At 45.9% G+C, this 16,208-nt stretch overlaps 1 protein-coding gene across 1 annotated transcript in view; it reads left to right on the top strand.

The window, feature by feature from the left end:
* Window positions 1-5,708: 5,708 nt before the first annotated feature.
* The window catches only part of iqgap2 (IQ motif containing GTPase activating protein 2), a 306,105-nt gene continuing 295,605 nt past the window's right edge, over window positions 5,709-16,208 (top strand). Inside the window, exon 1 of the mRNA XM_033018621.1 lies at window positions 5,709-5,888. Coding sequence (XP_032874512.1) covers window positions 5,846-5,888 — 43 coding nt within the window. The 5' untranslated portion in view covers window positions 5,709-5,845. The remainder of the gene's footprint in view (window positions 5,889-16,208) is intronic.

Genomic DNA, 16,208 nt, shown 5'->3' with positions numbered 1-16,208 from the left:
AGAACTGAGTTCTGAGTGCCATGCTGACAGATCTCTTTGAAACGCTTACTTATACAATGAATCACAGTTAGAAACATAGAAACATAGCAAAATAGATGTACGAGTAGGCCATTCGTCCCTTCGAGTCAGCACTGCCATTCAATATGATCATGACTGATTATACTAAATCAGTACCCCGTTCCTGCTTTCTCTCCATATCCCTTGATTCCATTAGCCCTAAGAGCTATATTGTATAGTTGCTGTTGTTTTGTAAGTAAATCAGCCATGTTGAGCATGTTTTCACCCGTACGAGATTATCTGTTATTTGGATCACTCATTTTACCAACAAAACACAACGTGCTGGAATAACCCAGTAGGTCAGACAGCATCTGTGGAAGGGACAGGTAGATAACGCTTCAGCTCGGGAATCTGGCTGGAGCACAGTCCAAGCCCAAAACGTCACCTCGCCGTTCCTTCCATGGATACTGCCTAACCCGCTGAATTACTCCAGCATTTTGTATTTTGTTCAAGATTCCAGCATCTGCAGTTCCTTGTATCCCCACTCATTTTACCAGTCTGGATTATATGCACCCTCCTTATTCCTTTGAAAGCAAGTTAAGTTCTTTATATCCTTCCATATAATCCCAAATATTACATTGTGGAACCACTCTTATTTATTTTTTATGAATCATCTTTTGCAAACCAAAGCTCTTTTGAACGCCTAAGTAACACCTCCACTATTAATCACATTTTAATTTTAACTGTCAAGCTTGATGTTGTAATCTTAATTTACCATTGAAAGGCGTGTAGACTATGTAAATATGAAGCAATGATATCACTGAGCAATGTTAGTGAGGTGCAATAAAAAAACTCTTTAGAATAGGTTTTTAAAGTTTGAATTAGGAGTAAAAACTGTACACCTTTTTGAATTTTTGTGTCAGTTTTGTTACTGACAAAGTATTCTGAATGAACAACAATCTGAATATCTGAGTATGGACAATGAGTATGATTCTTAATTACATACAACATAGATAGACACAAAATGCTGGAGTAACTCAGCGGGACAGGCAGCATCTCTGGAGAGAAGGAATAGGTGACGTTTTGAGTCGAGACTCTTCGACCCAAAACATCACCCAAAATAGTCACGACCCAAAACATCACACATTCCTTCTCTCCAGAGATGCTGCCTGGCCCACTGAGTTACTCCAGCGTTTTGTGTCTATCTTTGGTGCAAACCAGCATCTGCAGTTTCTTCCTACACATATCAAGTTTGTGTAGAACATTCTGGGTGGTTCTAATTGATCATAGAAGTTAAGCAGGGCTGTAACATAAGCAATATTATCACAGGTGATTGGATTTTTGTGATTTGAGATAGCTTTATGAAAATTTTTCTTTTGTATTCAGCAGAATTAGGTATTTTCACTCGAGGAATGTACCAAGCTTTGGTCAAATTACAAATTAGTTTGTGGTTTTATCTAAAACCTTCAGGCATAATTTTCGAGTTTGAAGAAGGATCTCGACTTCAAGCGTCACCGATATAGTATGAAGAAGGGCCTCAACCCGAAACATCTACCTATCCACAGATCAAGCCAAAAAGCTGGAGTAACTCAGTGGGTCAGGCAGCATCTCTGGAGAAAAGGAATAGGTGACATTTCCAGTTGAGACCCTTCTTTAGACCGAGAGTCAGGGGAAAGGGAAACAAGAGATATAAGAAGGCACATAGAACATATGAACGAAAGAAACACAAAGAGTGTTTTGTTTAAGAAGGAACTGCAGATGCTGGAAAATTGAAGGTAGACAAAAAAGCTGGAGAAACTCAGCGGGTGAGGCAGCATCTGTGGAGCGAAGGAAATAGGCAACGTTTCGGGTCGAAACCCTGCTTCAGTGTATTGTTGCTTGGCTCGCTGAGTTGCTCCAGCACTTTGTGTTCTTTTGAGGCTTCATTTTCATCTTGGTGTCAATGAATCCTGTTGCTTTTCACCTCATTTCCACCTTTTCCCCCTTTCTCACCTCTGCAAGGTCATTGAATATCACATCCTGAAGACAAGGAGAACAATATGCACATTTTGAAAGTTACATGTGGCATTCCTAATGTAAAGCGAATGAATAATGCAATTTTTGCCTGTTTGAGATTTATTGGCACCATGGCTTTTAATTCATGACAAGAAAATGTGTTTGTCGGCTTGTTTCTTTTATTGTTTGTTTATACCCCCCCCCCCCCCGCCAAAAAAAAATCAAGGATGAAAGGACAGGTTTGGAGGGATATGGACCAAGCACAGGCTGGTGGGACATGTTGGTCGGTGTGGGCAGGTTGGGCCGAAGGGCCTGTTTCCACAACGTATCACTCTATGACTCTATGACTAAAGGGCCTGTCCCACGAGCATGCGATTGCATGCGGCAAGCGCGACCTAACGTGGTCGCTTGAGCCGTACGGCCTCGCGGGGCCGGTCCCACTTCGATCGCCGGAGCTGTATGGAGTTGTGCGGAGCTGGTCCCGACATCGCGCGAGGCTCCGAAAAACTGACACTGTCCAAAAATTCCGCGCGGCAACGGCCTGCCGGGCCGCAGCCGCATTGAGGCCGTACGCACCGCCTCGACGGGCGTGCGCAACGTCTCAACACCGTACACAGCGTCTTGATGGCGTAAGCCTAGCGCGAACATCCCTCGGGCTTCGCTCAAACTTCACGTCAACTCGTACGGGATCACTCGGCCTTCGCGCGGCCCCCGCTTCTGGTTTGATCGCGCTTGCCGCATGCAGTCGCATGCTCGTAGGACAGGCCCTTAAGCCTGATGCGAACATTTACGTAATCTCAATCCTGAATGGCAAAAACGACCGATTGCAACTTTAAATGGATTAGCCATGGGAAAGGATGATAATCTTGCTTGGTTTGAGTTCTTGCCCAATATGGTGGCTGAATGGTGGAGAGAAGAAGGGGTAGCTAAGTGGCTATTCACTGGCACAGAGAGAAAGCTACTGACCATGAGATGAGGAAAAAATAAATTCACCCAAAGAGAGTTGTGAATCTGTGGAATTCTCTGCCACAGAAGGCAGTAGAGACCAATTCACAGGATGTTTTCAAGAGAGAGTTAGATTTAGCTCTTAGGGCTAAAGGAATCAAGGGATATGGGGAAAAAGCAGGAACGGGGGGTACTGATTTTAGATGATCAGCCATGATCATATTGAATGGCGTTGCTGGCTTGAAGGGCCGAATGGCCTACTCCTGCACCTATTTTTCAATGTTTCTCTGTTTCTATGTTTCCAGGAAAGGCAAGGATATTGTGAGTATTTCATGGAATGGGAGGTGGCACTTTGAGGTGGAAGCTTAAGTGAATGGATAGGCCTTTCAGGAGAGACACCCCAACTACTCTCCCTTATCTCTCCCACACTCCCACAATCCCTGCCCTTCTGCCGTTACTCCTTTATCTCTTCGTCTCCAACCTCATCACAATCTTCCTTCTCTGACCCATTACTCCCTCTCCCTAGTCCCCACCGCTCACACCTCCACCACATCACCCCCTTCGCACAGTCCATTACTCCCTTCTCTCCCTGCCCCCTACCCCTCTATCATTTACCTTCTCTCCCCTCCCACCACCCCATCACCCCCTTTTATTCACAAGTGATCACTCCTTGTCCCTGCCTCTATCATTCACTTCTCTCCCCATCAACATTCATCCGTTCTCTAAAAAAAAACATTACTCCATACTCTCCCTGCCTCACCACTCCCTTCTCTTCCAGCCCCCTCCCCATCTCTCCCTGCCCCCACCCACCCCCATTACTTCTCCATTTCCTCCCTCCGCATCTTCTCACCCCCATCAAACCCTCCCTCCCATCACCACACTCATCTGCACCTCCCCTTCACCACCTACCTCCCCAACCCAAACTCCCCCCTCCATCCCAATCTCCCACCTCCTTCCCCTCCCAATCTCCCTCAGCCTTCCCTATCATCTCATCTCCCCCTGTCACTCTTTCCCTCCTGTCCTTCTCGCCTTCCCACAGCTCCTCGCCCTCTTCTCCCTACTACCCCCCATCATGCTCTCCCCTCCCTCCAACCCTCCTTATCCTCCCAATCATCCTCCTCCTCCCCATTATCACCCATCCCACCTCCCCCTCTCCCCCCCCTCAGCTCTCTTCTCCCCTACCTCCCCAATCCAATCTCCCCCCTCCTTCCGGCCCTCCCTCCCCCTCCCAAACTCCCTCCTCCTTCCCTATCATTTCCCACCTCCATCTCACCCCATCGCCCATCCCCTCCCATCTGCCCATCCTTTCTCCCACCTCCCCAACACGATCTCCCCCTCCCTCCCTCCCCCTCTCAATCTCCCTGCTCCTTCCCCATCACCCGCATCACTGCCCCAACCTCCCCAACCCCTCCCCCTTTCATCTGCTCCTCATTTCCCCCCCCAGCTCCCCTTCCATTCCCCCCCAACCCAATCTCCCCTCCCTATCTCCTTCCCCACATCATCTCCTCCTCTTGTCTCCAAAGGCTTTTCACTGTACCTCGGTACACGTGCCAATAAACTGAACTGAACCGATCTCCCCCTCTATCTTTCCCCCACCCCCACAAAGAGGTCAACACGTCGGTGAGCATATCTTAAGGGCCTGTCCCACTTATACGAGTTATTCACGAATTCTCCCGCGTTTTCCCCTTGATTCAAACTCGCAGAATGTTCGTAACGAGTCCGTAGGATGCCGTAGATATATCGTAGCGGCTCGTTACGCCAGCCGCAGGTAGTCGTGGCATCACGTAAGTCTGGACGTTTTTTCCAGCCCGATAAATAAATGTCCACTCGTAAAAAAATGGTCGGGATGAAAGAAATTGCAACTTTTTATTGGTTAGGAGGGCATCAAAATAGTCGTGGGAATTCGTAGACATACTCACAGGAGTTCGTAGATTACTACCATCTTGTTTTTTTTTAGGTCCTTTAAACTCAGCAGAGGTTTTGAATTAAGTCGTGAAAGTGGGACAGGCCGTTTAGGAGAATCTCAAACCTGCCACGAGGTTAGGGAGGACACCAGTTGACAGCAAAGATCATAGATCTATGATCTTTGGTTGACAGTGTGCCCGGCAGCGACTCTGTTGTGTTGTGCAGTGCTGCAGACCAGTGCTTCTTAAACTATATCAGTGTCATTCACACTTGAGTATTTATCACAAAATTTCAAGTCAAGTCAAGAGAGTTTATTGTCATTTGTCCCAGATAGGACAATGAAATTCTTGCTTTGCTTCAGCACAACAGAATATAGTAGGCATGAATACAGAACATATCAGTGTGTCCATATACCATTGTATAAATGTATACACACACATCAATAAATCACCATCGACTAAATTTTCTTACGTTTTTTTTTGTAATTTTCGTCTTATTGTGTAAAATTTTATATATAATTTATTTTGTCACATGAGCACATTTTTTTTTTAATTCAACTTTTTGATCATAGGTGGAGAGAAAAAAAACTAATTTCCAGCTCCACTGCCATTAAAACCAATAAGAGCTTTGATGGCAATGCCTTTTATAAGTATGGAAATATATATATGTAAATATCTGAACAAATTAAGTCATTCATCTTTCATTCACCCCCTCTAGTTTCATTCGCCCCAAAATAAATTAATTCAGCCTTGAGTGAACCATTCACCAGTTTAAGAAGCACTGGTGTAGAGCGTGTGCGGGGCTATAGGTGGCGGGACCTAGACCTGGGGCTCTGGGTGTAGGGTGGCCGGAGAGAGGCGCTCGTCGCCGCCGTATAACGGGGAGGAGGGGAGGAAGCAACAGCGCCGGCAGGGGAAGGCAGAGCTCGGCAGTGAACAGACGCAGGCATTGTAGCGACACACACACACACACACACGCGGGTGTGCAACACGGAGCGACCAACATGTACGAGGAGAACGCGGCTCTGCACAGACCCCGCTATGGATGTGAGTAACACGGGTGGCGGGGCTCCGGGGAGATGATACACCCTCGCTGCCATTCAGCTCTATACTTGCCTTGTGCCCCACCACACGCGACTTCTCACAAGTTTAACCCAACATCTGCAGTCCCCCGTCCTACAAATGTTGCATTAAGTTTTGTTGCCGAAAATGAGTAGCAAGGATTCTCCCAACCCCCGTGTTGCGAAAACCCCATTCAGTTGACGGTGTGTTCCCAGCCCGCGTTATATTTATTCCCCTCTGGTGACTTTTAACAGTGAGCTGCTGCAGAAGACTACGTGTCTTCAGATTTCCGGTTTACCTCAGAAATTATTTTTCTCTTTCAACATTTTCTGCCCTCACCCCCTCCCCCCTCTCTCTCTCTCTCTCTCTCTCCTGTCTAACTTTGAAAAGGTGCACTTTCTTTTCTGCTTAATTCCACCATATTGGCATTTTAAGTTGTTTTTTTTCTGTGGCTTTTTCCAACTTGTAACAGCTGTGGGCGTTGAGAGTGCAGTCACCCATTTGGTGTGTGTGTGTGTGTATATCTGTGTTTCTGTCTGTGTCTGTCGCTCTTTGTGTGTATGTGTCGGTGTGTGCGTGTCTGTATGTGTGTGTCTTTGTCGCTGTGTGTGTGTCAGTGTCACTGTGTGTGTCTCTGTCGCTCTGTGTGTATGTGTGTCAGTGTCACTGTGTGTGTGTCTCTGTCGCCCTGTGTGTCTTTCGCTGTTTGTGTCTGTCTCTGTCTCGCTCTGTGTGTGTCTGTTGCTGTGTTTGTGGTTGTACGTGTCGCTGTGTGTCTGTCGCTGTATTTGTGGCTGTATGGGTCTCTGTCGCTGTGTGTGTGTGTGTGTGTGTGTCGCTGTGTGTGTGTGTGTGGCTCTGTCGCTGTGTGTGTCTCAGTCGCTGTGTGTGTCTCAGTCGCTGTGTGTGTGTGTCGGTGTGTGTGTTTCTGTCGCTGTGTGTGTGTGTCTCAGTCGCTGTGTGTGTGTCGCTGTGTGTGTGTCTGTGTTTCTGTCGCTGTGTGTGTGTGGGGCCGTGGGTGTGAGGCGAGTACTAACGGGGAGTACTAGTGAGTCTCTCCGGTGTGGGTGGACAAGTATCGCGGGCGGGTGCGGCTCTGAGGCCAACCTTGTCTTTTGACAAAATTGCACGCTGGCGGCGTGTTGCTAATTGTAGCTTAGTCCCCTCGACGCTGTATGTCTGCAGCGCACAGACTTGGGTGACTTCATGGCCACATAAAGTTGCTTTACTAATAAATTGCAGAGTTTTTTTTGGGGGGGGGGGTGGGGGAGAACCAAATTGAGAAAAGCTGTTATTAATGGTTTCCTTGTCACAAACTCGTCTGGTAATAAGCGATCGGGCTCTTCTTTCCCACGCTTGCAGTGATAATATCAGGCAGGCCATTGCATTCAGTGCTGGCTCGGCGCCTGGTGAGAGGTTCTCGCCCAATAGGGTGCAGACGTGCCTGGAGAGGGTTAAACGAGAAAAAGACAGACCTTTTCAGCTGCCCACTCATCTAAAGTGTTATTTGCTTAGGTCGTTAAAGCGAAGTCATTTCGATAACATTTGCTCTGCAAGCTTTAGACTTTACTCTGAAGGAGGCTGATTTCAGCACAAATGGGTCCACCTTTTTTGGGGGGGGGGGGGTTAATTTGATTCACGCCTGCAGTTTGGGAATTCGGGATGTGTTTTAGATCTTATCTCGTTCTGAACAAAGGTGTGCACGATTCACGTGACAGTAAGCAATCCGTTGAGATTCTTGATGTTTTGTTTCTCTTCTACCCTGGCCACCAGCTTGTGTAATGATTTGTGGAGTTCAGTTAAGGAATTATGGAAAGGATGATGTGTTTTAGTTACTTTTTAATGGGTAAATGTTTGCACTGATCGGATGCACGAGTTTATTTGACCTTGGTTTAAAGTTTCAAAAGGTCACTGCTTCTACTACTGTGCTTAGAGTTGTAATGCCACACAGCCAATAAACGGGCCCTTCGGTCCTACTTGCCCATGTTGACCAAGATGCCCCATCTATACAAGTCCCACCTACCCACATTTGGCCCATATCCCTCAAATCCTATCCATGTACCTATCCAAGTGTCTTTTAAATGCTAAAGAAAGAGTGATATCTAAAGACAAAGTGCTGGAGTAACTCAGCGGGACATAAGGAATAGGAGTAGAATTAGGCCATTCGGCCCATCAAGTCTATTCCACCATTCAATCATGGGAGATCTGTTTCTCCTTCCTAACCACATTATCCTGCCTTCTCCCCATAACCTCTGACACCCATGAAGAGTTCAGGCACCATCTTTGGAGAGAAAGGATGGGTGACCTTTCGGGTCGGGACCTGACCTGGGGGATAAGGCAAGAGAATGGAGTTCCGAGGGAAAGATGGCAGAGCAGACTCGATGGGCCAAATGGCCTAATTCTGCTCCTATGAGTTAGGAACCTATGACCCACTGAGTGACTCCAGCACTTTGTATCAGGTGCTGGGCATCAGGTACTGTGGAGTTGACTGAATGTACTTGGAGCCTTCAAGCTAGAATGTGGACCTGGGAAAGGACACTGGCAGAAGCTCACTTATCCTTATCAAAACTTCAAATTCCTCGTAGTCAATATCACAAACAACTTCTGTGGACCATCCTTATTGAAGCAATGACCAATAGGACACACCAACGCCTTTACTTCCTTAGAAGGCTTAGGAAGTTTGTCATGTCCATCACAACTCTCACCAACTTCTGCAGATGCACCATAGAAAGCATTTGATCAGGACGCACCACAGCTTGGTTTGGGGATCAGCTCTGTCCAAGAAGGCAAGAAATTGCAGTGAATTGTGGATGCAGCCCAGACCGTCACACAAACCAACCTCCCTTCTATTGATTCCATTTATACCTCGCGTTGCCTCGGCAAGGCCAGCAGCATAATCAAGGATGAGTCGCACTCTGGCCACTCCCTCTTCTCCCCTCTCCCATCAGGCAAAAGGTATAGAAGTGTGAAAATGCACACCTCCAGATTCAGGGACAGTTTCTTCCCAGCTGTTATCAGGCAACTGAATCATCCTAGCACAACCAGAGAGCATTGTTGAACTACTATCTAATCTTTGGTGACCCTCGGACTATCCTTGATTGGATTTTGCTGGCTTTACCTGGCACTAAACGTTATTCCCTTATCATGTATCTGTACACTGTTAATGGGTAGATTGTAATCATATATTGTCTTTCTGCTGTCTGGATAGCACGCAACAAAAAGTGTTTCACTGTACCTCGTTACACGTGACAATAAACTAAACTAAACTGAACTTCCAGTGGATTTGGAGGATTTTGCAGAAGCAGTGTTGGTGGAGACTTTCAAGTGTCTGCTGTGGTTGGTCAGACATCAGAAACATATCTGACATACGGTCATAAGGAATAGGAGTAGAATTAGGCCATTCGGCCCATCAAGCCTAGTCTGCCAGTACTACTGACACCTGGACTAATCAAGAATCTATCTATCTCAGCCTTAAAAATATCCATTGACTTGGCCTCCACAGCCTTCTGTGGCAAAGAATTCCACAGATTCACCACCCTCCTCTCCTCCCTAAAAGAACGTCCTTTAATTCTGAGGCTATGACCGATAGTCCTGGACTCTCCCACTAGAGGAAACACCCAGAAACCAATGTTGGGAACATCTGGGATAGGGTGAAGTTTTGTCTGGTGAGGTTGGACTTGTAAGGTTGGAGAGCGAATGTATTGACTTCCCCAGTGTTGAAAGGTCCTGACCCAAAATGTCATCTGGCCATTCTCTCCATAGAGGCTGTTTGATCTGCTGAGTTCCTCCGCAGTTTGTTTTCACACTCTCTCACAACATTTCAAGTGATACACCCTCTCTTTCTCCACCCCCCCCCCCCCCTCCCCTCCTCCCCAGCACGTGCACATTTCTTCCACTCTCTCCCTCACCCCCAATTTTCCTTTTATCCCCTCTTTTCCTTCCCTTGGGCTTTACTTTTTTTCTTCTCCTTCCGTATCTGGCACTCCTTTTCGCCCCTAGCCTTTGTCACTCTCTTCCACCCATCTGTCAATCACCGATCCCACCCTCACCTGTATCCACCTATCACTTACCAGGCTTTGCCCAGACCCACTTCTTTTTTTTTTCCCAGTTTCCCCATCAGTCTGAAGAAGGGACCGACCTGAAATATGATCACTCCATTCCCTCCATAAGTGCTGCCTGAGCCACTGATTTCTTCCAACACTTTGTTTTTTGCTCGAGATTCCAGCTTTGCTGTTCAGTTCAGTCTAGTTTATTGTGTGCCGAGGTATAGTTAAATGTTTTTATTGCAGTCAGCAGAATGATAATACATGATTGCAACCGAGCCATCTACAGTGTACTGTGGGAATATTGTGAATAACGTTTACTGCAAGAGAAAGTCCCATCAAAGATAGTCCGAGCATCTCCAATTAGCTCAGGACTGCTCTCTAGTAGTTGGTAGGATGGTTCAGTTGCCTGACACATTCTTGTGTCTCCATGGTTACCTGCGACTTGTGGATAAAATGACAGATTTTTAAATGATAGAAATTTAGTGTGATTTAGCAGTTAATCGTGGAATTGGTTGAATACATGAGCAGATTATACAAATAACCTGTGGCCTTGATTTTGATGTAAAGTGATTACTGAATAACTTTTATCAGCATGAAAATAAATGAGTAAAAGTGAACTCTTTCAGGAGTATATTTTTTCAAGCCGGCATGTATTTTGGATGGCACGGTGGCGCAGAAGTAGAGTTGCTGCCTTACGACGCCAGAGACCTGGGTTCAATCCTGGCTACGGGTGCGGTCTATAAGGAGTTTGTTTGTTCTCCCTGTGACCATGTGGGTTTTTCCCCAGGATCTCCAGTTTCCTCCCACACTCCAAAGACGTACAGGTTTCTAGGTTAATTGACATCGGTAAATGTTGTGAATTGTCCCTACTGTCTGGAGGATGGCATTAGTGTGTGCAGTGATTGCTGGTCGGCGTGGAATCGGTGGGCGGAAAGGCCTATTTCGTGCTGTATTTCTAAACTATTTAATGACTTTAAAAAAAAAACTTCAGAATATTTATTTATGAAATTTAAATTTGTATTAATTTTTATATCTGTACATAGAAACATAGAAATTAGGTGCAGGAGTAGGCCATTCGGCCCTTCGAGCCTGCACCGCCATTCAATATGATCATGGCTGATCATCCAACTCGGTATCCTGTACTTGCCTTCTCTCCAGACCCCCTGATCCCTTTAGCCACAAGGGCCACATCTAACTCCCTCTTAAATATAGCCAATGAACTGGCCTCAACTACCATCTGTGGCAGAAAGTTCCAGAGACTCGCCACTCTCTGTGTGAAAAATGTTTTTCTCATCTCGGTCCTAAAGGATTTCCCCTTTATCCTTAAACTGTGACCCCTTGTCCTGGACTTCCCCAACATCGGGAACAATCTTCCTGCATCTAGCCTGTCCAACCCCCTAAGAATTTTGTAAGTTTCTATAAGATCCCCCCTCAATCTTCTAAATTCTAGCGAGTACAAGACGAGTCTATCCAGTCTTTCTTCATATGAAAGTCCTGACATCCCAGGAATTGGTCTGGTGAACCTTCTCTGTACTCCCTCTATGGCAAGAATGTCTTTCCTCAGATTTGGAGACCAAAACTGTACACAATACTCCAGGTGTGGTCTCACCAATACCCTGTACAACTGCAGTAGAACCTCCCTGCTCCTATACTCAAATCCTTTTGCATTTAGCATAACAGGTATTTATAAGGCAAATATTTAAGAACAATTCTCTCCACCACAGAGCAGTAATTATGAGAAGAAGGCATGAAATTGGTAGATAAGAGGATGTTGCCAGGACACGAGGGCCTCAGCTCTAGGGAAAGGGTTGGGCAGACTAGGACTTCATTAATTGGAGCAGTGGGGGCCGAGAGGTGATCTTATAGAGGTGTATAAAATCATGAGGGGAATAGAGTGAATGTAGAATCTTTTGCCCAGGGAATGGGAATCAAAATCCAGAGGATATAGGTTGATGGAGAAAGTGGCAAGATTTACTCGGAAGCTGAGAGGCAACTTTTTTCACAAAGTGGGTGTAGGGGACAAGTTGCCAGGGGCGGTAGATGAGGCAGCCCGTTAAAGACACTGGGCAAGTACATGGATTAGAAGGGTCTAGAGGGATAAGGGCCAAATGCGGGCACATGGTACTATCTTAGACAATAGACAATAGGTGTAGGAGTAGGTCAAGAGTGTTTTATTGTCATATGTCCCAGATAGGACATTTAAATTCTTACTTGCTGCAGCTCAACAGAGTATGTCAACATGTAAACATAGTACATAACGGGGGAAGAGGAAAAAAAGTTCAATAAATAACAAGTATAGTTTAATATAATATAGTCTTTTACAGCTCGGAGCTTATTTGTTGTTGTGTTTAATAGCCTGATGGCTGTGGGGAAGTAACTGTTCCTGAACCTGGACGTTACAGTTTTCAGGCTCCTGTACCTTCTTTCTGATGGCAATGGTGAAATGAGTGTGTGGCCAGGATGGTGTGGATCCGTGATGATGTTGTCTGCCTTTTTGAGGTAGCGACTACGATAGATCCCTTTGACGGCGCGGAGGTCAAAGCCGGTGATGGACTGGGCAGTCGTCGTAATTTTTTGTAGTCTTTTTCGCAACTGGACGTTCAAGTTGCCGAACCAGGCCACGATGCAACCAGGAATAGGCCATTTGGCCCTTCACGCCTGCACTACCATTCACTGTGATCATGGCTGATCATCCACAATCAGTATCCCGTTCCTGCCTTCTCCCCATGTTCCCTTGACCCCGCTATCTTTAAGAGCCCTATCTAGCTCTCTCTTGAAAACATCCAGAGAATTGGCCTCCATTGCCTTCCAAAGACAGAGAATTCCACCGATTCACAACTCTCTGTGTGGAAAAAGTTTTTCTTCATCTCCATTCTGAATGGCTTACCCCTTATTCTTAAAGTGCAACCCCAACATTGAGGACATGTTTCCTACCTCCAGTGTGTCCAATCCCTTAATAATCTTATATGTTTCAATAAGATCTACCCTCATCCTTCTAAACTCCAGAGTGTACAAGCCCAGCTGCTCCATTCTCTCAGCATATGACAGTCCCGCCATCCCGGTAATTAACCTTGTAAACCTACGCTGCACTCCCTCAATAGCAAGAATGTCCTTCCTCAAATTTGGAGACCAAAACTGCACACAATAATCCAGGTGTGGTCTCACTAGGGCCCTGTACAACTGCAAAAGCACCTCTTTGCTCCTTACTCAACTCCTCTTGATGTGAAGGCCAGCAAGCCATTAGCTTTCTTCACTGCCTGCTGTACCTGCACGCTTACTTTCAGTGCCTGATGAACAAGGACACCCAGACCTTGTCGTACTTTCCCTTTTCCTAACTTGATATCATTCAGATAATAATCTGCCTTCCTGCTCGTGCCGCCAACCTCACATTTATCCACATTAAACTGCATCTGCTCACTCACCCAACCTGCCCAAGTCACCCTGCATCCTCCTCACAGTTCACACTGCCACCCAGCTTTGTGTCATCTGCAAATTCGCTAATGTTTCTTTGAATCCCGTCATCCAAATCATTGATGTATATTGTAAATAGCTGCGGTCCCAGCACCGAGCCTTGCGGTACCCCACTAGTCACTGCCTGCCATTCTGAAAGGGACCAGTTAATCCCTACTCTTTGTTTTCTGCCTGCCAACCAATTTTCTATCCATGTCGGTACACTACCCCCAATACCATGTGCACTAAATTTGCCCACTAATCCCCTATGTTATCAAATGTTTTCTGAAAGTCCAGGTACACTACATCCACTGGCTCTCCCTTGTCCATTTTCCAAGTTACATCCTCAAAAAATTCCAGAAGATTAGTCAAGCATGATTTCCCCTTCATAAATCCATGCTGACTCGGACCGATCCTGTTACTGCTATGCAAATATGCTGTTATTTCATCTTTTATAATTGACTCCAGCATCTTCCCCACCACCGATGTCAGGCTAACTGGTCTATAATGTTTTCTCTCTCCTTCCTTTCTTAAAAAGTGGGATAACATTAGCTACCCTCCAATCCACAGGAACTGATCCTGAGTCTATAGAACATTGGAAAATTATCACCAATGCATCCACGAGTTCAAGAGCCGCTTCCTTAAGTACCCTGGGATGCAGACCATCAGGCCCTGGGGATTTATCAGCCTTCAGTCCCATCAGTCTATCCAACACCATTTCCTGCCTAATGTGGATTTCCTTCAGTTCCTCTGTCACCCTAGGTCCTCTGGCCACTAGTAGATTGTTTGTGTCTTCCTTAGTGATGACGGATCCAAAGTAACTGTTCAACTCATCTGCCATTTCCTTGTTCCCCATAATAAATTCACCTTTTTCTGTCTTCAAGGGTCCAACTTTGGTCTTAACTATTTTTTTCCTTTTCACATACCTAAAGAAGCTTTTACTATCCTGCTTTATATTCTTGGCTAGCTTACCTTCGTACCTCATCTTTTCTCCCCGTATTGTCTTTTTAGTTATCCTCTGTTGCTTTTTAAAAGGTTTTTGCAATGCTCTTGCTTCCCGCTCATCTTTGCTATGTTGTACTTCTTCTCTTTTAATTTTTATACTGTCCTTGATTTCCCTTGTCAGCCACGGTCGCCCCTTATTCCCCTCAGAATCTTTCTTCCTCTTTGGAATGAACTGATCCTGCACCTTCTGTATTATTCCCAGATATACCTGCCATTGTTGTTCCACTGTCATCCCTGCTAGGGTATCTTTCAAGTCAACTTTGGTCAGCTCATGGCTCCATATTCCCCTTTGCTCAACTGTAATACTGACACTTCAGATTTTCCCTTCTCCCCTCCCTCTCAAATTGTAGATTAAAACATAGATCATATTATGATCACTCCCTCCTAATGGCTCCTTTACCTCGAGTTCCCATATCAAATCCGTTTCTTTATTCAACACTACATCCAGAATTGCCTTCTCTCTGGTAGGCTCCAGTGCAAGCTGCTCTAAGAATCCATCACGGAGGCACTACACAAACTCCCTTTCTTGGAGTCCAGTACCAACCTGATTTTCCCAGTCTACCTGCATTTTGAAATCTCCCATAACAACCGTAGCATTGCTTGTACGACATGCCAATTTTAACTCTTGATTCAACTTTCACCCTATATCCAGGATACTGTTTGGGGGCCTGTAGATAACTCACATTAGGGTATTTTTACCCTTACGAATCCTCAGTTCTATCCATACTGACTCTATATATGTCGCCCCTCGCAAAGCACTGAATTTCATTCCTTACCAACAGAACTACCCCTCTGCCCACCTGTCTGTCTTTTCAATAGGACGATAGGATCTTCGATGGGGCACCTTGGTCGGAATGGACGAGTTGGGCCGAAGGGTCTGTTGTCGTTCTGTATGATGGTAATTGGTTTAGAATAAGCTGATCTCAGCTGCTCTGGCACGTTGTGCTGGTGGGTTAAAGAGAGGAAAATATCAGCTGCTGTCAGTGATAGTGTGGAGAGGATTTGCCTGGGCTCAGCTTTGTGAGATATCTCACCCGCATTCCTGCGAATGCTCGCGTGGGAATAAATGCAACACGAGGGAGCTCTGTGATTATATCCCAGCGGGGTGGGGATTCCTTGAGGAAGGTTTAGGTGGGTGAGAAATGTAGCAATCGGCTCATTAAACCAGTTTTACCTTGCAGGAACTGCAGATGCTAGTTTAAGCTAAAGACACACGATAAAAGCTTAGGTAGATGCTGGAGAAACTCAGCAGGTGAGGCAACATCTATGGAGCGAAGGAAATGGGCAACGTTTCGGGTCGAAACCCTTCTCCAGTCTGAAGAAGGGTTTCGACCCGATATGTCACCTATTTCCTTCGCTCCATAGATGCTGCCTCACCCGCCGAGTTTCTCTAGCATTTTTGTCTACCTTCGATTTTCCAGCATCTGCAGTTCCTTCTTAAACACAAAAAGCTTAGTTCAGGTGTCGGGTTACAAGGAGAAGGCAGGAGAATGGGGTTACGAGGGAAAGATAGATCAGCCCTGATTGAATGGCGGAGTAGACGATGGGCCAAATGGACTAATTCCACTCCTCTCACTGATGAACATGCTCGTTAACACTTATCCCTTTATCGATTACCATTGCTCTTTGCTTATCGTTCATTCATTTCACCTCTATCTCTCGTTTCCCTTTCCCCTGACTCTCGGTCTGAAGAAGGGCCGCCACCTGAAACTTCACCTATTCCATTTCCCCAGAGAAGCTGACTGAACCGCTGAGTTAACCCAGCATTTTGTGTCTGTTTACCTTAAATGCTGCCTGTCCTTGG

The sequence above is a fragment of the Amblyraja radiata genome, chromosome 3 (assembly GCF_010909765.2).
Source record: "Amblyraja radiata isolate CabotCenter1 chromosome 3, sAmbRad1.1.pri, whole genome shotgun sequence".
In the NCBI taxonomy this organism is placed as follows: Eukaryota; Metazoa; Chordata; class Chondrichthyes; order Rajiformes; family Rajidae; genus Amblyraja; species Amblyraja radiata.
The sequence above is the reverse complement of the archived record's forward strand: the minus strand, read 5'-3'. Positions and strand labels throughout refer to the sequence as shown.